General features: G+C 37.6%; 1 protein-coding gene across 6 annotated transcripts in view; it reads right to left on the bottom strand.

The window, feature by feature from the left end:
* Positions 1 to 26,317, bottom strand: part of PDE4D (phosphodiesterase 4D) — a 1,409,587-nt gene that overhangs the window by 307,579 nt on the left and 1,075,691 nt on the right. The window contains exon 1 of one of the 6 annotated variants that reach the window (XM_046671309.1): positions 22,721 to 22,947. The exons of the other annotated variants lie outside the window; for them this stretch is intronic. Within the exon in view, the coding sequence (XP_046527265.1) occupies positions 22,721 to 22,809 (89 nt within the window). The 5' untranslated portion in view covers positions 22,810 to 22,947. Of the gene's footprint in view, positions 1 to 22,720; positions 22,948 to 26,317 lie in introns of those variants that run through there. 6 annotated transcript variants of the gene reach the window in all.

Here is a 26,317-nt window from a genome sequence, read left to right as displayed (position 1 = left end):
GCGGCTTATAGGGCGTCAGATTTTATAATTTACGTAGCCCAAGGTATTATTCATTTTTATGGAGAGCTATTGGTCCCACTCCTGCCAAATCTTAAAGAGTTCTAGTTAGAGACTCCTTGGGGAGTTTTCCTTGATCTGCTGGATTCAAGACTCTTTAGTAAATAACCTGTTAGGATTATTTCTGGTGGGGATAATTTATCTTGAATTTTAATGCCTTAAATTTATTTTATACACATCCTGAAACCCCAGGACAGTAATCTCATTAAATAAATACAAAATTGTATGTAATATCTTATAATGAAAACAATACATTGTTGAAGGATGTATGCAAATCTTTAAACCTGCAGGTCTTGTTTATACTGATCCAAAGCTGAAAAGTCTTTAAATAGAATAATATTGCTGCTTATCTGAATAACAGATAACCTCATAGGTTTAATGGTAAGTTATAGAGTTCTCTTTTAGGTACAAAGTTTACATGTATAATGTTCAGAATCCTTCTATCTATGAGCAGTTCCAAACATAATAGCATCCTTTCTGCATAGGTCTGATAGTCTTTACAGGATTGGCAACCTGTCCAACCAAAGCAGCTCTATAGGAGGGAATTAGGGGAAACAAGTTGGAGGAGGTGGTCTGGAGGACTTTTCTGGAAGCTGTGTTTGCATGGGAAGCACATTGGTTACACAGTATGTAGATTTGATGTTAGTTGTGAGTACCTTGGGAAAACTAATGCCTCCAACCACCCCTTGGTCGCACCATTGTTTTACTGAGGCTTACAGGGAAAGGAGAACTATATTAACATGGACACACAACATTAATCAGGCCGTCTCCTCACCTCCCCATTCCTGGAAATAAATTTCTTCTTATATTCTATTAATTGATCACATGGTATTACATCATCCTTGGAAGAGATAAACTAATTAATCAGTCACTCCTTAGTAAAAATGATATACATCATCTGGCTTTTCCAAGCTTTTCTTGAAATGTTATTGGTACATGTTTTTCCCTCTTCTTAAAATACTCTTTCCTCTGTTTCCCACTTGGCTAATTCCTATTCACTCTTCATTTCTCAGCTTGTATATTGTTTCCTTCCAGAAGCTTTGATTTTCCACCCCCACATTAATTGGTTCTCCCTTTATAGTACCTTCTTGGGATCCTTACTTCTCCTGCGATGCACTTTATCTAATTATGCATTTAATTTGGGGAGCACGTGTTTAATGTTTGTCTCCCCCACTTGTTTGTCAGCCTTGCAACGGTAGGAAACATGTCTGTTTAACTCACCTCTGTTTTGTCAAAGCCCACCCTACCCGGTATAGTATAGGTGCTTACTAAATTTATCAGTAGTAAAGAGCTCAGATTGCCTTCCTGGGCTCAGAGCATGGGAACTAGCCCTGAAGAGTAGCAACAGGAGGAGTCTTTAGACCGTGAAATGCCCATTTTGCAGAGGAGACAGTTGTAAAGATTAGAAAGTGTTCTAACTCTGGAAAAAAGGAGGATGACAAAGAAGAATTGCATCTATTTCATGGTCTTGCTCAGAGTTAGGGCAGTCGCTATTAATCTTTGCTACTGAAAACATATACTGTAGGGGAACAGAATTTGCTACCCTAAAAAGTGCCTCTTTGGCTTGATTATTTTTAAGAACAAAAGACTCAGGAAGAAACTTTGACTTTCACCCTAACTGCCTGAAATAATTTAAGATAGAAGGCCTGTTCCAGGAAGGAGTTATCACCACAGATAACTATAGGCTAATATGAACCAGGTGTGGTAGACGGGGAGGAACCTAGAAAGGCCCATTTGATCGAAGTCCGCTCCATGTCCCACTGTCTCTGCAAGGTATGACAAACATTTGTTTACCAAACATTTATTTTCCCATCTCCATGTGAATTGCCTTCCTCCCCTTTGAAGTCCAAAACTACTACCTCCAACATTTTGTCTTTAGCTGAAGATGATATTTAAGGTGGTAGCTTCAGCCACTTTGGTAAGTTACTCAGTTTTTCCAGGTTTCTTCCATGTACACATGTTATGAAACTTTTGTTTGATTTTCCCCTGTCATTCTGTCTCATGTCAATTTAATTTTTAGGTCAGCTGGAGGAACCTAGAAATCCTTCCTCCTTGCCTAGAATATATATATATACCTGTCCCTATAAAGGGGGATGGGACCAGTGTTTATTTATTGTAATGGATTTGACCCATATAACCTGAATTCATCATTTTTACCCAAGGATCAACTTAAAATAAAGAAATACATATGTAAAATAACGATGAGGGTTTGTTTTTGTTTGTTTTTTTGTTTTTTTTGAAGATTCTGTGGTACCATTACAAGTGTCTCCCTCTCAGAGATAAAAGAAGAATTGCTTCTTTAAAAAATATCTTTCTGTAAAATGATGGGGGAAACTCCTGAAGACAGAAACAGAAAAAGCTAGATAGCAGCAGACAGCCTTGGTTTTATCACAAACTTTCCATGCTCTTATCAATGAACAGACACAAGCATGCTTACAATCAACAGCAGTATTTATATAAATAATATAAATAGTTCAAAAGATTCCAGAAATAAGTTCTTAAGCCACTCTCTGCCATTTGGAACAATTTTCCCCATCTTTGTAATTCTGAGAAAAATAGTCTAGACTAGATATCTATGACTATTCGGATGATTCTTATTCATAAAATGAGAATCTAGAATAGACTAACTTCTGTAATAGCAACACCGGTGGGAGAACAAATTGGCTCAAGAAGCAATAAAAAAACTGGGACAGCCCTTCAAGGTAATCAATTTAGCTGTATCGCTTTTTGCTGTGACTCTGAAGAAAGGTAATTTAGTCTCTGAAAGTAGTATCTTGCTGCCTGGAATTGGTACCCACAAGCTTCAAATAAACTATTCTATGAAATTTAAACTGCCCTTGACAGCAAGAAGGGCATGCTCAGCTCCAAGCTGTCAGAGAAGGTTTAGTTTCCCAAGGTCGGACCGCCAGGGAAAGTGAGCCCCAGGTGGAACCCTTGCAGAACACACTGTGCACTTCCCTTCCCCCATCCATCAGTAACCTCAACCAAAGTATTTGTGGATTACTTTTGTCTATTCCTATTTATGACTATTAGCATATTTTCGGAAATGTATTTTTAGTTGGTGTTGTTGGAAGCAGGTATAGTTAATAAAAGTTTAGCTGCAGAGCGAGGCAGCCCAGAGTTCAAACCTCAGCTAACTAGCTACTTACTAGCAACATGACCTTCAGCAAACCACTTACCCACCTGACTTCTGTTTTCACAGCTGTTAACAAAAGAGGGTGTGTGTGTCATCATAATGCCCAGCACAAGGCCAGGCCTAAAGCATGGACTTAATACATCTACATCTCATTCATTTCCTCTTTTTCGGCCTTTTCTTCTTCCTCCCCTTCTCCATCGTCAGAGAATCAGCCTTAGCAGTCGATGATTGCCTGGAGTGCCTGCCCAGCCCACTGCCCACCAAGAAGCTCTGATGTGCCTGGTGCAGGACACAGCCCCATAAGGGATGTGCTCTGGTTACTCAATGCTCAGTTCACGTTAGAATGCAAATGTCCTCGAGGGGAAAAAAACATTGATTCATGTCTAATTACTTATTTACACTTTTAAGTCTTCTTTATTTTTTACGATGTACTGTGAGCAGATTCTGCTAAGGAGAATACAGAAAGAACGAGGCTTCGGCTTTGAGGCAAAAGGGCCTGTGGAGGGGACGGACACAGGAAGGGGAGAGGATGAAGGGAGATCTCAAAGATAAGCTGCCTGCAGCAGCCCACTACTCTACTGAACCAGCCCACCCTGACCCTGCCAATTCTTCAATCACTAAGCCGGTAGGGTTCTTAAATCGTCTACTGTTAGCTTTTCATGTTTTATAGCCAAAATATTTAGGAATAATACTTGTAAATGGTAGTGTTTCGTTTTACAGGGGATATTTTACAAACAATCAATCAAAAATTAATCCTCAATCCTGCCTGTCACAGTAATCTGATCCATTATCAAAGCTCTTACCTATGGGATTCTTTGAAACTTCATTTCATAGATCAGTAGATTTACATTGGAGTAGGTCGACGGGCAGCTATATTAAAAATCAGAAAGGTGAAGTAGGGGCAGTAAGTTGGATCTTTCAAATATATCCATATAAAACCATAAGAAACTTACTTAAAGAAATCTAGCAGTTTATCTGAAGTCGGAGTCTAGAATGTCCTACACTGAGATAAAATTACTCAGAAAAACACTGTTGACGTGAAATGTTTTCCCTTTTTGTTAAAACAAAAGAGTATTAGTGGACGGTTACCTCCAGTATGTTTAGAGTAAGTTACACCTATATGTGGCCAAGCCGATCAATGACTTGATTGCTGAGGTTTACAGATTCTAAGTGCCTCATTTTCTCCATCCTTAAAATGTGGCTAACCTTTGTTATGTATTTGAAATGAGTATATAATCTATGCTAAGTGTTGCATTACTTATGCTAAATATTTTCCTGATACTGACTGACTATATTTAACACTTTCCATAGAAATTTTATTTAAGATTACATATTCAAACAAGTGTTATTTAAGGAAAATTTTAAAATCCTAAAATGCTGTTAAAACTGCACTTTTAATCATCCAGAAAACTAATCTTAATAATCTGAAAAGTAAACAAGAAAGCATGAATTTCACCACTATTCTCTGAATAAAAAGAAAACATAAAAGAGGTTTAGGACCTTCAGAATCTAAGTTAGCCTCTTCAAGCACACTCACAGACTTGGGGATTAGTACACTGAGTTTAGCTAAAGCTAATTGTTTTGTTTCCTAAACAGTATCTTGAAAAGCTAACATCTACATAAACATCTCTTAACCCTGAATACAGAAGTGTTTGCTTGCCCAAAAAAAGGAATCATAGCATCTATTCATTCTATATTTATTTTTATAAAACAAAGAACCATTTAAAACAAGTTGCCAGAACAGAATTTGGTAGCCAGGAGCCTACTGTAGCTTGCCGTTATTAGCCCTTTTATATTCCCCAGCGGCACTATTGATATATCTTTAAAGGTATTAGTACAAGCGAAAGGCATTCATAAATCTCCATCTTTAATGATGATAATTGCAAACAGCAGCAGCAACAGTAAACATCTAACATTTATGGGGTACTTCCCATATGCCAGGCACTGTACTAATCACTTTACATGATTATCTCACTAATTCCCACAGAAACCTTATGAGTTGGGCCCTATTATTATTTCCACTTACAGATAAGGTGGTAGAATCAACTAGTAGGCAATAGACCAAGCTGGTCTGACTCCAGACACCAGGACTATGCCTCTCTTGAAAGAGCAATTGCACTCAATAGGACGTGCACACAGTTCTACTGGAACATTTGGAATGATTTCATAAGGTCATTTCCCCTATCTCCAAAGTGATTCTTGGGGGATTTCGAGGAGACATGGACAAATTTTAAGAGGCTATAGGGGCATTAGCTTAAAGGTAGGAATAGCATGGGAATCCCTCTCCATCTTGTGACCCTCTTACCAACCACCTGCACTGCCATCTTCATTCATGTTACTAAATGCATGACCGTAAACTGTTTTTCTTTGGTAATGGGGAGCGATGTTGTGGGGAAGAGACTCAGGAAAGTTTATAGATTAAAAATCACAAGAACCACTGGTTTTATATATGATTTCATGTGAATGTTTAACGTAATCTCTCAAGTATTCTTTAAGGTTCCATTACTCTATGATGCCCACCAGCAAATGTTGCATCCATGATAATATTTTACATTCCTATGTTATTTCACAAATAACAACTCATTTGATTCTCACAGAAAATTGTACAATGACTAGGAAAGAGAAAAAATAGCCCTACTTTACAAGGCAAAGATAGGAATCCAAGGCTATATGGCACAGTAGAAGCAGAACCTACAGCCAGCATTGAGGCCTTCATTCCCAGTTAATAACTTTCGTAAATGCAAAGGGCTTCTGCTTTATATAGCCTATGGCTTGGTGAAAACAGTCTCGGTGAACTAAATTTTGCACAAAGAAACAAATGGCTCAACAATCTTATATCCTTGTCTGGTGTACTTTAGGATTCATTGAAGTGTCAAATCTAAAGGAGCTGGTTATCTCAAAGGAGAGTCTGGCTAAGCAGGGCTGAGAGACTGCATGACATTAGCCCTTGAAACTTGTTACCACTAAATTCATGCTCTTAAATTGTTGCTTTCTGTGAGAATGTAGACGATCATATTTTGAATCCAAGATAACGGCAGTATGGTAGACAAGAAAGGATGTGATGAGGATACCAGTCAGTAGCTCCAATGGGAAGTATACAGCTTCCAAGGCCCCAGGGTTGAGGACAGAAGCACCCGTGAGAAATGTTCAATCTCAGAATATAGAATAGCTAAATAACAAGGTTTTCTTTTTACTTAAACGCTTACAAATTTCTCAGTGCTGTAGCAACTATTAATGACAGTCTGTTTTCATGATCCTCAGTGGCATTTTTAGCACAATTTATAGAAAAAAGTCAGAAAATAAAAAATGTAAACTAAGAAATACGTTATAAAACTTTTGTCCATGTTGTAACCAGCACCACTGTGTAACCATTTACAATTCTGATGGTGATGATGTATTTGCTTCTTGACAATGCTTTTCCAAATCCCAAGGAGTTCTTACTTAGAAGTGCAGCTTCATTAGAAGCAAGGCTTACTATCTGTCCAATGCAAACAGACTCCTAGACAGTCATCAGTCCAAAGATAGCCTTCTTTGAATCTCTCTGGATCACGCACCACGGATATAAGAATAACCAAGAAATGCACCCAAGTGTATTTTGAAATCCTGGGTTTGATTCTCTGGTCAAGTTAGAAGTGAGCCATCTTAACATCAAATTATCTATTTTCCTGCATATTTTATATTTTCTCAGTCATTTTCTCTGGTAGCCAATAATGAGAGATGATAGGAGGCAGTTGAACATATTTCAGCATTTCCAAATAGTGTTCTCTAGAAGATTACTTCCAGCATAATAGGTGATCTATGATATACAGATGCACCTGAAGGGGAAGACGTGGTCTGTGGTAAAATAAGTTTGAGAAAAAAATAAAACAAAGCTAAACAGTTCTTCAGTACCCACCATTGCCTTTAATATGCTAATGAATGAATAATGTTCCAGAGGGAAACAGAATATTCTAAAAACTGTTTGATCACAGAAGCATTGTTTTGCAGAGTGGTTCCAGGGACCAAGGTCTCATGGGTACACTCTGTCACACGAGCTTTGGAGTCACACAGATCCGAATTCCTATTCCACCCCAGAATTGCTGTGCAACCTTGAAAGAATTATTGAAATACTCTAAGCCTCAATATCCTGAGGTTAACAAAAGGTCATTAAATTAAAAAATACCGGGGAAAATTGCATTATACCCTTGACATTCAAACACATTTCACATCTTCACAAATCCCCAAATCCACTCCCTTAGAAAATTTAGTAAAATAAAGAAATACTCCTATTGGTGCCTTCACCACCTGTTACTTTATAGAAATGTTTACAGCCTTCTTGCCTTTTCTGGAATCCCACTTCCAGCAACAGCCCCGGTTTGCTAATGTTTTAACTCTCACTTGATGAGCAATTTCACACTGACTGGAACATACTATGAAACATTTCAAAATCTTCTTTTTCCCCTGAAAATAAGCATATGGTGGACTATATGGTGGACTTGTTTATAGACTCCGACCTCATTTATCACTTTAAAATTTCATACTTTTCATTATTTTTCTAAGAATTATCATCTCCTTACCTGTTTTCTTTCTTGTCACTTCTGTCTAGATCAGTGCTGTCCAATAGAAATATAATGTGAATCATGAATGGGGGCATGCACGTAATTTTAAATTTTCTAAAAGCCACATCACAAAACTGTTTTTAAAAACCATGTGAAATTAATTTTAATAATATATTTTATTTAACCCAACATATGAAAAATATTACTATTTATTCATATAATCAATATAAAAATTACTAATGAGACTTTTTTTCATACTAAGCATTTGAAATCTTCTGTGCATTCTACACTTAAAGCACATCCACTTGGATTAGCCACAGTCCAAATGCTCTCTGCCTAGGGTCTGTCTCGTCGGCCAGCACAGACCTAGGTCAGCAGTCGGCTTTCTTCTGGGGGCTATTTTTCTACACAGATACAACGTGTTTATCACTTCAGAGGTACTGCATTTGCAAGGAAGAATGGAGAACGAGAAAACCATATTGCGACGTGGATACTGGGTGATTTACAGGTTTATTCAACAGTTAAGTAATTTAAATCCATAAGAGCTTAGTTGTACACGGGATCAAATGACTACATCATGGTGCCCCAGAGGCCCTCAGAATAGCCCAAATCACAGAAGCCAAAAGGTTATTGTAATTGTTTTGCAAGTAGAAAAAGCACTAATAATGATTTGAAATATAAAAAGAATTAAATTCCATAAATATATGTTGAATACCAATTGTGTAAATGACAGTTGGCTAGGTCTGGACTTTCTGGAATAGTTACTAGGTGTGAGAAATCCAATTATCCCGGCAGTGGGAACCACACACACACACCAACGCAGACCTATCTCTCCAAATTCCCACATATATACACATACGTATGTATGGCATAAATCCCATCTATTTTAAAATGGTCAGTGGTTGGATTGTTATTTTCTTTTCTTTTCAATACTGGGCACTATAGAAGAGAAGGCAGAGAATCAGTCCTGTTCCATAAACAAGCTTCCTATTCATACTTAAACATACCTTCAATGGAAAGAAATCTGTAGCCTATTTTTGCAAATAATAACTAACACAAGTTGACTGCTTACCAGATGCCAGGCACTGGTCTAAGGGCTGTATCTGCATTCTCTCTCTTAACACTCACAGCAGCTAATGATGGAGGGGCAGAGGCAACCAAGCAGAGTGCACTTAAGAAATTTAATAAACGTCATACAACCCACAAATGAAACACCACAATGTGAAGTCAGGACTCTCTGCTCAATCATCAAGCCAACTACTCACTTTAAATGCATGATGTTCTAAACAGTCTCTAGATAAGGATTTGTTATCTAACTTGAATCAGGTACTTAAAAGCAATGCTGTTATTTCTCATGACTTTAAACATCTCTGAAGATCTTAATGGGCAAGACTTTTGTAAATGCATAGTTTTATACTTAGCATAACCTCCCATTTTATTTACTCCAAGACCCATCATCTAGGAACAGACTCAGCTTCACTCTTTATCTCTGACAAATACCAGAGTCTACATACAGAGCCTCTTATCTGCATCGTTTCTCCCAGTGCTGGCGTTCATCTTTAACTTTGATATTTTGTGGTCTAGTGGCTCTTGAGAGAAGACAAATGCCTTTCTCCTTTGAACTGCAAATTACCATGTTTGGACTTGCTTCTTCATATAATTTTAACTAGTCCTTTTTATTTCTCTCCTTTATTAAATTGAAACTTTAAAATAATTAAATTTATCTTAATAGCATCTAAATTTTTGCTTTGGTAATGTGACAGGGTTTAAATTACTAATAGTTGCCGATAAACCAGTTGAATTGACTGGGCAAGTAAATAGCCCATTAATTTCACATTAATTCATTGAGAGTAGGCATTGGGGAGGTCTCTTTCTTGGAACTCTGGAATACACAATATAAGGGTAAGAGTTTGTTTTCACTTTCATATCCATCCTCTTGTTTATACTTACTAGCATATTCAAAAGAATAATTATTATTATTCAGAAGAACAATGTCAGCAATAGGGTCACTTTTGAAAGTCTGCCAACCCCTGATTTAAAGAACATATATCAGAATTGAAAACATAAACTTTTGGGGCTTCATATTTCTAGCAGATTATGTGTACTTAAGATATATTTGTTGAATGAATCAATTGCATATATGTCCATAGGGACACTGAACTATTCTTTGATGTTTCCTGGGCTTGGTGTTGGCATTACAGAATACGCGTTTGATTATGGAGAAATATTTAGGCCTATATCCTGGCTCATTTAGAGTTTTCTTACACCTCCATAATGCTATTCTATAAACTAATAGGGATATAGTAATTATATAGTCTCTACACTCAGTTTCACACGAAAAGGCCAAGGTGCAGAGAAGTAACATGCCTGATGTTGTATAATGAGGCAAATAAGAGTGAAAATCTGGTCCAGTGGTCTGCTGCTCTTCCAGGCAAAAACCGGTATAGTTCATATTTGGATTTCCATATAAATGTAACCTAAACAACTACTGTGTACCAGGACATCATCACTAAGATAATAAAGAAAGTTTATATTAAAAATAAGAAATTATGGGTCAGCCTGTTGGCAGAGTGGTTAAGTTCACCCACTCCACTTTGGTGGCCCAGGGTTCACAGGTTCGGATCCCAAGCACAGACCTAGTACCATTCATCAAGCCACACTGTGGCAGCATCCCACATAAAATAGAGAAAGATTGGCACAGATGTTAGCTCAGGGACAATCTTCCTCACAAACAAAAAACAAAACAAAAAACTAAGAAATTATATTTTGTGTGGTGAGTTATATAATAAATGGTAAATAAATGAAGTCTGAGATTGGATTTGAATATTAAGAACTATATTGTCTTTATACAATATACAAAATGGTTTATGGGAAGAACTTCACAGATGTTATAACAAAAATACTTTCAATTTATTCAGTCATCTCTTAGTTTTCATTGTAAACCAAGGAAAACTAAAAGATGTACTGTCCCATGCTTTCTCCTCTCTCCACAGTTCACTGTCACTGATAGCAAAAGATGAGTAAAAATGCTTGAAAACTGGCCAGTGATCAATAAATTGTTAACACAAACTTCCCGATATTTCCAGCGGCAAAGGGTGATAGCTTTTTCAGAAGCACCACAAATTCTTCTCTGAGAATGGAAACAATATTGGTGGATGGGGCCAGCTTTCAGACTCTGTCTCTTAAATTCTTACTTTAGATATTCCTCAGGGCTCTTTTTCAGTGGTTCAAATCATTCACGGAAAACAAAGATTCATTAACATTTTGACACAAAAGCAGATGTTCCGGCAACTTCATGCGGAACAGCTCAAAAAGAAAAAGCTTACATTCTCTATCTTTCACACCCATCTTCCCTCTCAATAGTGTCATCTCCAGACTGTTTCTGTCAACAGAACCAGCAGTAAACCATTAAAAGCTGCAGATATGTATTTATATTAAGCATTTACAAAAGTCCCCATGATTTATTTTCGGTGCCTAAATATTTTGTTAGTGCATCAGTGTATTATATTATGAAGTCTCTACTATACCACTAAGAACTAGGTTTACTTTTGGATTCTACTAAAAGGATGACAATTTTTGGCTGATTTCAAATGGAGCCACATATTTGCTTCTCATTTGCAAAAGTTACTCTATCTGAAAAATTTACTCTAATATCTATCTCCTAAACTTTCTACTCAAACTGAGCTCCAAGGACTGGCAGCATCAGCACCATCTTGGAGCTCATTAGAGATGTGGAATCTCAGCCCCTATGGTCGACTCACTCAATCAGCTTCTGCATCTTAACAATATCCCCAGGAGGTAAGTGTGCATATCCAGTTTTGCGAGGCACTGGCTTAAGCCACAAAATTGAGTATTTAATTCTAAACTGCCTTGTTCTCTTCAGCAAAAGTGTAAGTTCCTCTTCAGTCGCTGTTGCTGGGCCTAAGCTAGCTACTCATTTAATTATAATGAAATAATTGAAAAAAACAGAAGAAAAGAAAAACGTTTATGAGGTAAAAATAAAGCCTGAAAAACACCATGTCCTTTGTTTACTCTATTTTCCAAAGTTTTATTTTGCTGTCAGATTCTTCTATAGAGCACCATCTCCGAATAGGGTCCCCCAGTGGAGATCGAAGTCTCTCTCACCGAGTGGATCAATCTGTATTCAATGAACACAGGGCTGATCATCTATTAGAGGGTAATCCTTGGCCCCAGGGATCCCCTTTAGCTTTGAATTTGTATATTTCATATCTTGCTGTCATCCCTGGCAGCAGGCAGGATGACAGAGAGTTGAAAACAAAGATAAGCCATTCTGCTTTTCTTTAGTAGTTTTGCTAAAAGATTTGATAGTTTGAAATGTTGGTTAAAATGAATTCTGTGGACTTTAATTTACCATGCCACAGGGACAAATTTTAATTTACCACTGATAAAACAATTAGCTATTCTACATCGCTATTTGGTATATACTGGAAACAATATTTTAGTGACCCAAAAGAATTAGTACAACTTCCGGCAGGATCCAGGGAGTTATTTAGGCACTGTGAACTGTTGGTTCTGAAGATTGCATTTTTAGGAAAAGCTCATTTCTGAGGAATCTAAAAGTAAAACTCAAATATAACAACTTGCAGGGCCCAATAAGGTAGAGATTAAACTTTAAAAGAAAACTTCATAAATCCTTAATTCCTTTCCCAATTTCTGGCTCTTAGTTTTCAAAGTTCATGATTTGAAGTATCTGTCTGGTAAAAAAGTGTATATTTTTTCATATTGTGAAACTCCTAGACTACATGTATACTACCTTAACTTTCCTTTTTGTTTTACCTAATATGCTACCAAAGAGAGAGGGTTAGGACTGGACTTTGAAAACTTCAAGAAATAGGACCCACAGTTGTTACATGTGTGAAATTTCTCCAGTCATCATCTAGAAACTAATGATCACATTCTGACATAGTACAAACTGAACCAGGGTCAGGTTACTTACTTGATGTACCAGAAGTCAGCCTGATATCATCCATCAGCTTATGATGAGCCTTAGAGGCCATGGCACATAAAAGAGGATTATATGTTACCAGAATCTTGACATTAAAAAAAATAGACAATAATGACAAAGAAAGAAAAAAGAGAATAAAGGAAAAAACTGCTTTAAATGCATGGGTGAAAAAAATCTTTGAAAAATCCATACACATTTATTGTTCATGACTTACATTGCCTATGTATTTGCTGGTGTGTTTAAACAGATTACTTTGGCTTACAAAAAGCCCAAAACAACTTTTCCAAGAAATAATTTAGAGAAGAGAAAATTTGATTTGAAGTGAGCACAGGCTATATAACTAGAACTAAACGTAGGAGACGGAAATTTTAAAATAGAATAAAACATTTTAATTGGTTTTGCTAACAATGATTATTGTTGGGTTGACAAATGAATCTGGGTAAAATGCAAGAATAAGATCACAGATTTAAACCGAATATGGGTCAAAAAGAGGGAAAATTCTGTTTCTGCACAACAGGCCAAGTTTTCTACTATAGTCACTTATTTCACAGTTATGTACTATTCAACATGAGGAGAAATAGAGTGAGAATGGTTCACCATTACCCAAACTATTCCTGAAAAAGCAGGTCCTATAGATCAGAAGATCCATCTCCATAAATAAAAGGCATCATATGACATTGCTGTTACTAAGCAATCATTTATTAAGATGCTGTCATTGAAAATGGACTATCTAGGTGGCCTACACTTTGGTGAGGATGTGGAAAACTGAAACACTGCTTTGGGGATTATATAAATGGTACAATCACTTTGGAAACCTATTTGGCAGTATCTGAAAACATATGCATAAGCTACAACCCAGAAATTCTACTCTTTGGGATATACCCAACATATGTGTATGTATGCAAACTTACACACTAAGCGTACATTTGTTTAGCAAATGACATATCCTAGAATGTTCATAGCAGCTCTATTCATAACAGCTGCAAACTGGAATACCCAAGTATCCATCAACAATAGAATTAATAAGTAACTTGAAGTATATTCGCTTGATGCAATACTATAGCAATGAGAATGAACAATCTACAACCGCATAAAATAATACAGATGAATCTCACTATCAAAATGTTGACCTAAAGAAGCCAAAACAGAAGAGTTTATATTGTATAATTCCATTCATAGAAAGTTCAAAAGCAGGCAAAACATATCTATGCTCTTGGAAGTCAAGATGGGGGTTATCTTTGGTATCATAGTTAACTGGAAGGGTTCAGGAGGGGGAATCCTTGGGAGCTGGTAATGTTTAATTTCTCAGTCTGAGTGCTAGGTATGTAAGTAAAAATGACTAAGCATTTTTTCTCACCTAGCTGCACGTTCACATCTATCATCGCATACCAATTAGATTCTCACAGATTGCCAAGGGTTACGTAAAAATAATTTAACAAAGAAAGAGAGTCCTTTCCTTTCTTATAACACGGGGAAGGCAAGATCTTTTTTTTTTCAAGTCATACAGGGCTAACACAAACGGTAAGCCTTTTAAGTTCATTTCAAAACACAAGATAATTTTTCTCCCCAGCCAATAATTTCTTCTTTCCCTTTCTTGGCACTTTTGCAAGTCAGATCTCCCTGATTTTTGTTGTCTCAGCCCACGTGTATTTCTTTAGGAGGAGAAAGTTGATGTTTCTTGCCCCTGAGTGTCTCAGCCAAGAGTTAGGAAAGAAGCACATATAACAAGAGTTGCACAGGGTCATTCTCCTCCTCGACAAGAGAAGGCAAGACAAAAACATGCCCACCAGCAGCAGTACCACTGGCAACTGGCAAGTGAGTTTGCTCAAGACATTTTGAGCTTTATGACAAAGAGCTAAGGAAACTTATGTTGGGAAAATATCTCGTAATTTTCTCAGAAATGGCAAGATATAGAAATAAAAGAGTTATATGAGCAATGAAATGTTTTCATCGTCTAGTTCATCTGAGATCAGGGCAGCATACTTGGTGGAACCCACTGATGAGAGCTTTTGTCAACTACAATCCAAAGATGGCAGCAGGATTTTTTTGTTATGTTTTTCTCTCTCCTAAAGTGACCACCCTTTCACTAGAGAATGTACTCACGTCATCAAATTAATGTGATGCTTAAACAGGATGTAAATCTTCCCTTTGGAGAAGAACACTAATCAGGTTCAGCTAGTTTTTCATTCTCTATCTATCTAAACACTGCCATTACGCGAAAAAAAGAAAGTCCATGAAAACCAAGGATATTTTACAGAGTCAAACCTCTCCTCCCAGCCGATCTATTTTGCTATCCTAGAGAAACAAATTCTGCCATTACATTCCTTTACCCATAGCAACTTCCAGTGGATAATCCACAAATCAATTAAAGACAAGTTAATTGCCAAAAGGGATCAAGCAACAAGCATTAGAAGCATAATATTTACAGGCCCCATCCTAAAAATTTATGTGTTAGAGGAAAGTTTGGTCTGGCTAGCTTTCCTTCTAATCCAAGATTTTAAATGTGTATGACTACTTCTGAAAATCAAAAACTCATCACATAATTACTCAGGTCATGACATCTATGTTTTGGGGGCAGATGTCAAGTCAAAAAAAAATAAGGTACAATCATAGAACATACTACTGCTATTGACTTTTAACTTCTAATTTTTTTCACTTTAATATTTTCTACATATGAAACTTTTTGAGGATTATTTGAAAGAATGTAATAGAAAGTATATTGTAAATTGCTCCTCCTTTTGCTCCTCCTCCTTATCTTCTTACAATAAAGGTGAAGCAAAGGCAAATTCACACAAGAAACTGGAGTCTGATCTGACCAAGGACACAGTCAGTAATGAGGTCAATATCCATATGGTTCCATTGACTCAGTGCAATTCTGAGTTACGCCTTGTCCGCCTAGGACTGCAGGTGTACTCATGGAGGTATGGAAGGGAGATGTTTCAACTTAGATGTAAACAAACTGTCATTTTCTTGATGAAGACTTCCTTGACTTCCAGAATTTCCTATCCTGCTCCCTATTTTATTTTACTTAGTTGTCAACTTGTTTATTTTCTGCCTTCCTATACTAGAACGTAAGCTTTCCTAGAGCAGAGATCTCATCCATTTTACTCCTCATTATATACCTAATACGAGGTAAATATTTTTAGGTGGCTAATAAGGCACCAGGCACAGGAGTGTGCTGGAGACACCCATACCAGTTGGCAAAAGCGGACTGTGAAATTTTCAGGAGTATTTATAGGTCGGTTGTTATTATTAATGATTATTAAAAATTGAATTACATAAACTTACCATTAAATAAACTCTGTTTAAAAGAATGGCAATAAATACTCAAAACTCATCACTTCCTAATAATTTGACTACATTTTACTATTGTCTACATTTTGAGGTCATTTACATCTATTGTACGTGTATATGCTACTATGCATCTCTTGTCAATTCCACATTTAGTGACCTCTGCAGCTTGAAATGGATTGGCGGGAAATATTTTGCCACAGAAATCAGCAAACACTACAGATTGGCTTTTTCTGGTGTCTTCACAGAGAGCTGACTCTTAACGTTTACCAGCACACTACTGACCAGGCTTATCATAGCATTTAACAAAATACTCTCTGGATGAATGCATTCATCTTTTATATGAAGCCTAATGGCATTTGAGTGTTTTATTCATGGTCACGTTACTTTCTTCTACATTACACGTGTGCAAAGGTTACACAAAAGTGTAACAACAATGTGCAACTTTCCGTTACACATTACTTTTACAAAGTTTATTCCTTCAGCCCAGCACAAAGCTTATCTTTTTCAGGTTCGCTCTCAAGCTTTCTTTTTGGAATGTGGCTTACCCACTTGTTGCTCTTGACATGTCTGTCTTTTGCATTAGATTGACTTCACATAATTAGGACCTAGAGGGGTCTTCAGGTTTTTCAATGTAAGATGATGGGTTTGAGCAGATGAACTCTTGGGTATCTTCAGCATGGACCCTCTGTTCCATGAACATGGGGAAAGGAAGCAGAGTGTTTCCACTCTTGTCAGAGATCAAAAAAAATTTGCTGATGGGCTCATTCATTCAATACATAGACATCAAGTACCTACTATATGCCACGCAGCCTTCCAGGCACTGGCGATACAGAGGTGGAAAAAACAGAAAAAAATTGCTGCCACATGGGGCTTACACTTTAGTATTAATAATAGCTAACATTTATTTTAGTGCTGTCTATGTGCCTGGCATTAAATATGGCTAAAACACTTAATCCTCACAATGCCCCATTTCACAGATGAGAAAACTAAGGCACATCAAAGTTAAGAAACCTATCAATGTCTCACAGCTCTCAACCACTACTCCACACCACCTTCTGAAGGGGAGGCTGTTTGTACGTGCAAGCTGCTTATACGGCGACTGTTCAGAAGCCAGCTGTATGGCACTGTTCTGTAACCAAGAGTGCTCCCGATGATAACAGTTAACCCCTAAACATATTCGACAACAGAAGCATCAAAAAAGGAAATGTAGAAAATGCTATAAAAGTGGTGGCAGGCAGGCCTACTTTTATGTACATGTTTCACTTAAGGGCACAGTGGCTCTTTGAAGTTGGCATTTTTATTTCCCATTTACAGACATGGAATCTGCTAATGGAGGTTAGGGAATTGCTCAGTCAAGAAAGCAGCAGAGCTGGCATTCAAGCTTGGTCTGTTGGGCTCTAAATCCATAGTCTCCCTCTTACACCACGCTACGCTACCTCTCCCACAAGGTGCAAAGATTGTTAGCCATATTGTTATTCTTGTAATGACTGTTATGCTGCCTGTAAGGTAACGATTTTTCTCATTTTCAATTTAGCTAGTATTACTCACAATTTGGCCTATCATTAAGAAGCCAGTTTAATATTCAAGACAATGCCGGTAGAATAAACAGGCATGACACAGGATGAAGTTGACCTCTCCAGCTCAGAGAATCTTCTGGCTCCTCTGAACAGCTGACCAAGGAGCAGCACTTTGGCAGTGAAATGCAACCACATGACCAATGTTTTAGGCCAGATGAAATGAGCCAGATGGAAGCCCACGGAGCAAATCCAGGGAGAGCACAGAAGCACGCCATGTAAAACCACGGATTCATTTTCTTTTTTTTTTTTTTGCATAAGAAACACATATTTTGACGCTTTTGCTTAGCACTACTTTAAACCAGTATCAACTGGCTTAGAGGACAAGTTTAGATATTATTTAATAAGTTTATATTTTAACTGAGCACTAAGCCCTATTCTGTATCACATTACAGGGTGTCCTTTCTTCAGAGAAAGACTCTGAGTTGAGTAAATGAGGATAGTTAAGTCTATTGGAATCACAGCTCTCGTTATGGAACTTCTCCTTGGGTTGTGATGTGGATCTGGTCAGGAAATGGGAGGTAGGAGAGTGACTAGTGAGGAGTCCATGCTCTAGGACAGACTGCCAGGGTTCAAATTTGGGCAAGTTTCTTAAATTCTCTCTGCCTAGTTTCCTCATCTGTAAAATAAAGGCAATGCCCTTGCGGGGTTGTCCTGTGGGATGCAAAGACATAATGCACGTCCAGCCCTGAGACACTGCCCAGCACACAGTGGGTGCCCAATGCAAATCATATCCTGTTATTCATACTCCAGACTTTCTGACCACATGTGTGTGTGACCTCTGTTCCCTGAACCCCCCATTCTTCTTCTCTTATTTGGTGGTAATTATACGCATCCTCTTCATTTACCCTAAAGAATTAAATGAGATGAGCTGTGGGGCACTGGAAACAATAGTTGTCATATCTGTTACATCTGAAAAAATCTTTAAAAAATAAGAAAATGCTACTCAATAGGAGGTATTAATGTGGTAGTTAGAAAGTCACATCCCAGGGTATTGATTTGTTGGTGGCACTCATTTCCCTTTCTAAGACTTGGGCTTCAGCCAGCATTTTCTAGTGGCTATCGTGAGGTTTAATTTGATGCACTACTCCTTAGGTTTTGGTGGTGACAAGGAGTAGCTAAGAGGTCATGTTCTCCCTGGTCCCTGCTCATATCTGCTACTGCGAAATCTACAGATCAAAGTTGCAGATTTCAGCATAACTTTCTCAGAGCACTGGGGATGATTTAAGATAATCTAGGGTTTTTTGTTTCCAGCAAATATTGCTTTATCTTTTCATGGCCTGAATATCACTTGTGCTTTTGTCTCTCCATCTGATTTCTAGTCCTTCTATCTACGATTCAGTCTACTTCACTTTAAAAAATTTTACTTGTTCCCCTTTCTACAAGAGTATGCTCAAACGAATTTAATCAATCACCCATTTGGCAGCTCTGATGACATACTAGCGGAGAGAAAGATGTTGAAACTATTGGCAAAAATGAGATTGGGAGATTTTCTGAGAATTCCAATTATGTGGTTTATCACATGACCCCTATTAGCATAAGGGGTAAGAAAACTAGAACATACTTTTTGTTTCTGGTCTGTGGGATGCTGGTGGAATCATCTCTGTCCTCAACTTAAATGCAACTTGGATGATTTTTTCTTCAATTTGCATGGCACCCACCCCATAGTCACCACTTAAGATGTTCCTTTTGACATCCCTTTTTGAGAAGAGAGACAGTAGAAAGTTTTGTGATTTGTTCTGGTTGGCAGACAAGACCATCTCCAGAAGAGCAACTTTCTATTTAAAGTTTCCTTGAACATTACTATAATCTTAAACAATAACATTTTTTTAAAAAATCAAAATGTCCTAGTGTTCTCTTGGGGAGGTGTCAGAGTCCACCAACCTGCCAAGTCTTAGCTCCTCATCCTTTCTTTGCTTCTTTTTTAGGTACTATGTCTAAACCTCCAACATAAATTCACTCACTCACATTGTTTTCTCAAATCTAACATGACCATATCATTCCCTTTTCTTTCTCCTCTGAAATAGATATGAGAAGTGTGGCTCTAAAGTAATGAGTGGCACTCATTCCAGGTCCACGGGAGAAAATTAGCCTCCTTATTAAGTAATACCCCCTCTTTCTGCATCAAATCAAATTTTGCTTAATAAGCTATATATTAATCATATGCTGCTTCTTTCAAAAATGTACTTTCCTCACAAAAGAGAAAAATTTGTCACCACTGAAAAACTACTTTCAAATCTATTTTAAGCATTGTATAAGGTCTCCAAGCATTTCTCAGGGATCAACTCATCAAATGTATATGATCTGCTATGACTTTAACAATTTAGACTCTTTAATTCAAGTTCACATCTTACAGACTTGCCTTTCTTTTACCCTGAATGCTACCAGGAACTGAAAACAATGCCAAAGAAAAATATTTCAGTTTAAAGCTAAGTGTATCACCAGTATCATGCATTAACATCCATTCAATTTTCGAAGAAAAGAATGACACTATGCTAGACACATTTGAGGATTTTACAGAATATAAAATATTGTTCTTAAACAATCTCATAAAGGAGAAATTCAATGAAGAAATGTTGGCTAACACCCAGTTATTTCAGTTGCTTCAATAGTGGATTCATATCCAAAGCCCTTCAAAGGTCAAGATAAGCTTACACTACTTCCATGTTTTAAGGATCTCATATATTAAAAAAAAGACGAAGAAATGCAAAAACAGGTCCGCAAAATTGAGGGGTATTTTAAGTGTTTACATTAAATAGTTAAACACCTTTAACTTTAGGAATGTTATGCCATGAAACTGTGTCGCTCAGAAATTAATTGCAGAATTTAAGTGTGAACATGCCTGCCTGCATGCGTCCATGCCTGAGCGTGTGTATATACACACATATATTGACTCACGGTGCATTTGAAGTGGTGTGGTTTGTCAAAAGTTTAAAGCTATATGACAAACTCCTTTTTTCATTATTGTCAGTATATTGCTGTGGCTGAATGCATAATCTCCTTTTGAGCCCTGAGAGATCTCTGAAATGTGAGACCAGAGTGACCGATTGCCCTCCAGCCCCCTAACCTTCCACTGGACTTGGGGCCTGTGATAGGCCCTGATCACATCACTAAGTTGATTTTTCGAATAAAGGGGTGAAACCAATCAGGAGAGTGTAGCAAGATGCTTCATCGACTCTGCATTAATGGCACTGCTCTTGCATATAAGGGAACCTCTGGCCTCAAAGAATTTGTGGACCAAATGGAAAGACAAAGTACGACCCAAAGAACAGTGAAGACAGTACAAATAAATAGTTAAATTAATTATTACATGGGTAATTAATATTCAAATTAAAAGCAAATGAACCAGGGACGAAATATCTCAAGTTTCAAAAGAGATCAGCCCAGGATGGCTATTTGGGGTGTCATTCTCACCTTTTAAAGTTGTTGTGAAAGAGGCTTGTTAGAACCACAGAGGGGGCATTTCAATACATGGAAAACTCATCCCTAGATATTCCAGTGCTTGTAAGATTCTGGAAAGGATCGGAACTTGACCAACGTAAAACAAAAATATCTTTGTCAGACCAAAGCAAGTGTCATAGTATATCAGGCAAGTTTCGTGATATATCTGCAAATCATATAGTAGAGGTTAAACTGCTTTTCTGAAGATTTCTGAAATTCTTTAGCCCAACATGCTATTGCTGTCACTCTACGTAGCAGTTAGATGTTTATGACATTTAGGAACTTGTTATCAGATTTCAATGATGAGGAGAATCTAGAAGCCACCACCTATTGGAAATACGCAAGTGATGTTTACAAATCTTTGATGAGCGTATAACTCAGCACATAATAACCATGAGATGCAAATAATAAGCACAATGAGATGCGCATTCAGTAGAATGCAAAGCATATAGTAGGCATATAATTTCTAATGTTGAGCCATATTCCTAACTGTAACAAATTAACATAATTAATAAAAATAAATGGTATTTGTTTTTAAACAGAAACAAATGGAGGTACTACTTACACTTTTAGCTGCCAACTTTTATTTATCGCCTTCAAAGTTTGCTTATGCATTGTTATCAATGAAGTTTATAATTTGATTTCTACAATTTTATACTTCCCTAAAGAATTACAAGGGCACTATCTTCCATACTGTCTACAGCAAATAAATAATTCTTATGAATTATTTTAATCCAAATTTTGAATGTTTTCTATGCAGGCAAATTAGAACACATTTTAATGCAAATTTAATGCATACTTCTATACAGGCCTGGTAGTTTCCAGGTATGTTGCATGTGGTCTAAATAGAAAGAAAGACCTTATTTTTGAGATTTTGCAAACAATTTCACAATTTTGCTCTTGCTGAAATAGCGCTCAATGCTACAGAAACAAAAAATTGTGTGAAGAATCAATCTTTTCCTTGTAAATATCTAGAATACTCAAGCAAAGAAGGAAGTCAAAGGCTTTTTTCAGCATCTTCTTTTCTTTTATTCCTGGTTATTTGGTTAAAATAAGCTAACGTGGACATAAAACAAAGGTGTCATTGACAATTTATTGAGGTCGCGAGGTCAAGATTTTTCATATGATTTCTACAGAAATCTTTAGAAATAAAAGATTGACAAAATGTTGACTTTGATTTCATGGTGTCTCATTCTCCTGGACAAGATTAAAACTCTGAATTACCACCTGGACACAGAGATAGTTTCCACTTTTCCACGTGAATGTGCCCTGAAACACTTCGCAACAGCACTGTAGTGTTCCATTGTTGTAGCTCTTGACTATTTGCTTGCTTAATGAAACAAGAGCCCTTTCCTGACATTTAAAGATTTAACAAAGTTAGTATGACCAATTTGGGCTGTATTAAGCTCATTAGGCACGCTAATACACTGTTTTCCAGACGCCAGTAATAAGAACGCTTTTTTAAGTTCCCCACTTAACTCTCAAAATCGGCTTTTAGCCTTAGTCAACTTCCTTCTGTTTCTGCAGGTTCCCACAAACCCTTGACTATCGTTAAGGTTCATGCACTCTCAGCTCGTATTTCGCATACTGCCAATGTAAAGCACACTATGAGTTAAATAGATCAACACAAGCAAAGGTTTATCCGCAGGAGGCCCAAAGCTACAGAGGCGGATGAAAAATAATTCTTCCCATTCATGAAAAGTAAGAGCGATACCTGTAGGACTTTGAGAAACGTAATCTTGATTTGGCTCTGAGAGATGGTCGTGGCACTGGGACTCCCTGAAGATCCCAAACAAAAGCCATTTGTCAAGAAGCTGCCAGGATAGCTGAAAACAGCGGGAAGTTAGAGTTGGTGCAGGGCCCTGGGGCCAGAGGGTCCCTTGCTGAGCAGGAGGCGCTCGTGGCTGAGTGAGGGCATTTCCCCCGTGTGGTAGTACACGCTGACAGGGAAGTGGCAGGCTGGCTGAAGCAGGGGTGTAAGGAATGGCCAGGACTTCCTGCTGCCTGACACTTGCCCTTTGCGACAGAGCTTGCTTCACTCAGACCATATCTCACTAAGAACGTGAGAAATACTCCCTTGCGAATTTGTTTTTAAATATAGCCCTGATTAAACAGCATAGTGAAATGCCACTCCTGAAAAGCACAATACATGCACACACACTCACACATTGTGAAAGGTATGATTGAAGTGGGGGAACCTTTATATCAAGGGTGAAGTTTTAAAAAAAAGCAAATAGAGGGCTTTTGTTAAAAAAAGAAAGTAAGTAAATGCCTACGACTGGGAAATTCAACAGAGATTACCAAATTTCACACAACTAGCTGCCACATATCGTTTTCCTTATTTCAACTTCTCTTAGAAACAGGGACGAACATTATTATTAGCAAAGCTTCCACAAGGATTTAATCGTTGAAATACCAGCCCCTCTCTGCAAGTCAGCGTGAGAAGAAAACAGGCAGATCACTTTCAAAGCTTCTGGCAGCTTTTCCCTCAAGGAGATACTGCGTCACCTTGGAGAGGGAATTATAATGCATGACTTGGACAACAAAGATCAATTTTCTTGTTCATTTTCTTTTCCCTAGAAACATTTCCTAAGTTTCTGTTAAATCTCTTAAAACAACTTCCTTTCAAATTAAATAAATGATGAAAGCCAAATAGAGCCCTTCACATGTTTTATGAGGCAGCTCATGTCAGGGAGGCATATATTTTATGATATGGTACTCAAGGAGTCAAAGGACCCCAACGCCGTCATCGGTCCTCACCACCAAGTGGTATTTAATGTTAACAATGCAGCATAATTTCATCAGTCCTTGTCCAAACACTGCCCCGAGGATGACCTCAACTGTAAACCAAGGCAGAACCTCACTTCTCCAGGATAAGCTTAGAGAGGCTTGGAGAGCCCAAGTGAATTTAACCCACCCTGAACTGGACAAAACTGAGCAATGGTTGAGCTAAGAGGGTGTTACCATATCTGCTAAATTTTGAGACCCTCTCTCCAGCCCAATCGATTTCTTACATAGCCAAGGGGTCCAAAATATTCACGTAGTTTCTGGAAAGGCTCAAGACAGTAAATATGACACATTTTCACCACAGCATCCAGCACACCAGGGGTTCTGGAGAACACCACAGGTTCCATATCAGCTTTGGGAATGAGTAACAGAAAACATTTTTCCGGTTTCACCTCTGTGTTATCTGACAGACAGGCTGAAAGAGTGGGTGAGTGATAGCTGACTGAACAGCAACAACCTTGAAGGAGCCAAGAGTTCAAAAATAAACACATTCTCGCTGAATCAACTAGCAATATCCGAATGCTTCCCAAACTGTAACGTTTTGCTTTTGTATATGCATTTGCATTTCACAAGAGCAAAATCGGTTGTCACCTTCACAGTATTCTTTGAGAAGGAATGCGATGGTGCCTATACCTACTCCAACCTACTCTTCTTGGTGTATGAAATCCCACTACTATTATCATCTCATTCCTTTATACTATTTAATTTCCATGTCAGGACGGCACTCGGGAAATGCAAACATTCCTGGCAGAGTTAACACAGAGCTGAACAACTCGGTGTTGAGTAGGATGACTTCATCTGAGACTGAAGCCAGACAGTGTAAGAGAACTTGGAGTCTGGGTGAGGAGCAGGGATGCCCTGAGAGCTGGTGGGGTGAGGAGGAGAGGTGTGAAGGGAGGGAGCTGGGAGGAGTTAAAGACAAGTACAGAGCAGAAGGGGAAGTACCAGCGAAGATTTACTTCTTTGACCTTGCACGCATCCAAAGCTCTCATTCCATCCAGTGACGTTTTAAATTTTGTAGGTGAAACAGCACCATTGGTTTATGAAAATGAAAGCTGTGGTCCATTTATACAACTTTGGAAGCAGAAAAATATTACTTTTGTTGTCCCAATTGTACTTGTCATGGCAAGATGGACTCTGTCTTCCCATCCAAGCTAAAGCCGGGAACAGGCATTTTGACTAACACCTGTCTTGGTCTCCATATCCATTACATCTTGAAAGAATGTTCTATTAATTGATATTTAATTGACAAAATATAACAGCATAAGAATAATGCTGAATGAAGATACTATAGAATGTCTACTATTTTCTAAAAGAAATGTACAATGAAGGAGATGCAAAGTTGTCTTTTTCACGATTGCCAAACCATTTCCTTCTTCCTTTTTCCCCCTGCTTCTTGAAAGGAGACCTCTAAAACAGTTAAGACATATAAAAACAACGGAACTATTGATGTGAAATTATGACCAGGAAAATGGAAACTCTGGTCCTTTTCCCTAATGTGAAACTGGATAAAGATGCAAGAAGTATCTGCCAAATTAGTTATTTTTTCTTTAAATAATTACTTACTGTCTTCTTCCCATCTCTTCCAGACAGTTACATATAATCCCCCTCATAGTAATAAGCTACTTATTTCTGAGGTTAATCATGAGCAAAGTTAAGCCTTGATTTCGAATATAAATATCAATATTGTTTTGTAGAATTGGCTAGTACTTCATAAACTTAAGAATTTAGACAATTGAAAAAAAATTAAAAATTAAATGAGATGTTTGCTAGGACGAACTTTTGCTGTCATTTATATTTTAAACAGCTGTTTATAACTTTCACCTACATGTACTAAAGAGTAGAAAAGGAAATGAAGTGGTAATCTCTTTAATATTTTAATTTGTCATTATTAAGCATTTATTTATCCAGAAGAATATTAGTAGAAGCATGATTGAGTGGCAAGGAGAGAAGTTCCATCCCTAAGACAAACTCTTCTTTACAAGTTGGAAAGTGAACTTATGTGCCAGGGAAAACCAGATTCTGAAATCTAAACTTTGCTAATTGCCAAATAATAAACTTTGCTAAATGCCAATTGTTATCTGCATAATTCCTAACCCCCCCAAAACCCCAACAAAATGCCACCTCCCGCCAACAGCTCAGATCTTATGTTCTTCAGAGCTCTAAATAAGAAATCTTGTTTGCCTCTTGAATATTTCTGGGATTTTGGTTCCAAGATTCCAGATGATAGGAAAAGTAAATTTGGGGTTTGGTGTCTGACAGAAACTCAGAATTTCCTTTATCAGAGACAGCTACCAGGAATCAAACTGAAACTCCCAATTTAAAAGTGAGAGAATTTAAACATAATCCACATAGGCATTTCCTTACACACTAAGTCACGACTTGACAGGTCGGGGGTTGGGAGCTACGCTTCAGAGAAACAAAGCGTTACATTAGTGGTCTCGTGTTATGTTGAAATACATCGCCTCAGGAAACTGGCTCAGGCAGAGAGACGGGTTCAGGACAGTGCTGTATTTTGAAACAC

The sequence above is a fragment of the Equus quagga genome, chromosome 9 (genome assembly GCF_021613505.1).
Source record: "Equus quagga isolate Etosha38 chromosome 9, UCLA_HA_Equagga_1.0, whole genome shotgun sequence".
Classification (NCBI taxonomy): domain Eukaryota; kingdom Metazoa; phylum Chordata; class Mammalia; order Perissodactyla; family Equidae; genus Equus; species Equus quagga.
Note: the sequence above shows the minus strand (reverse complement) of the source record. Positions and strands in the feature narration are given on the sequence as shown.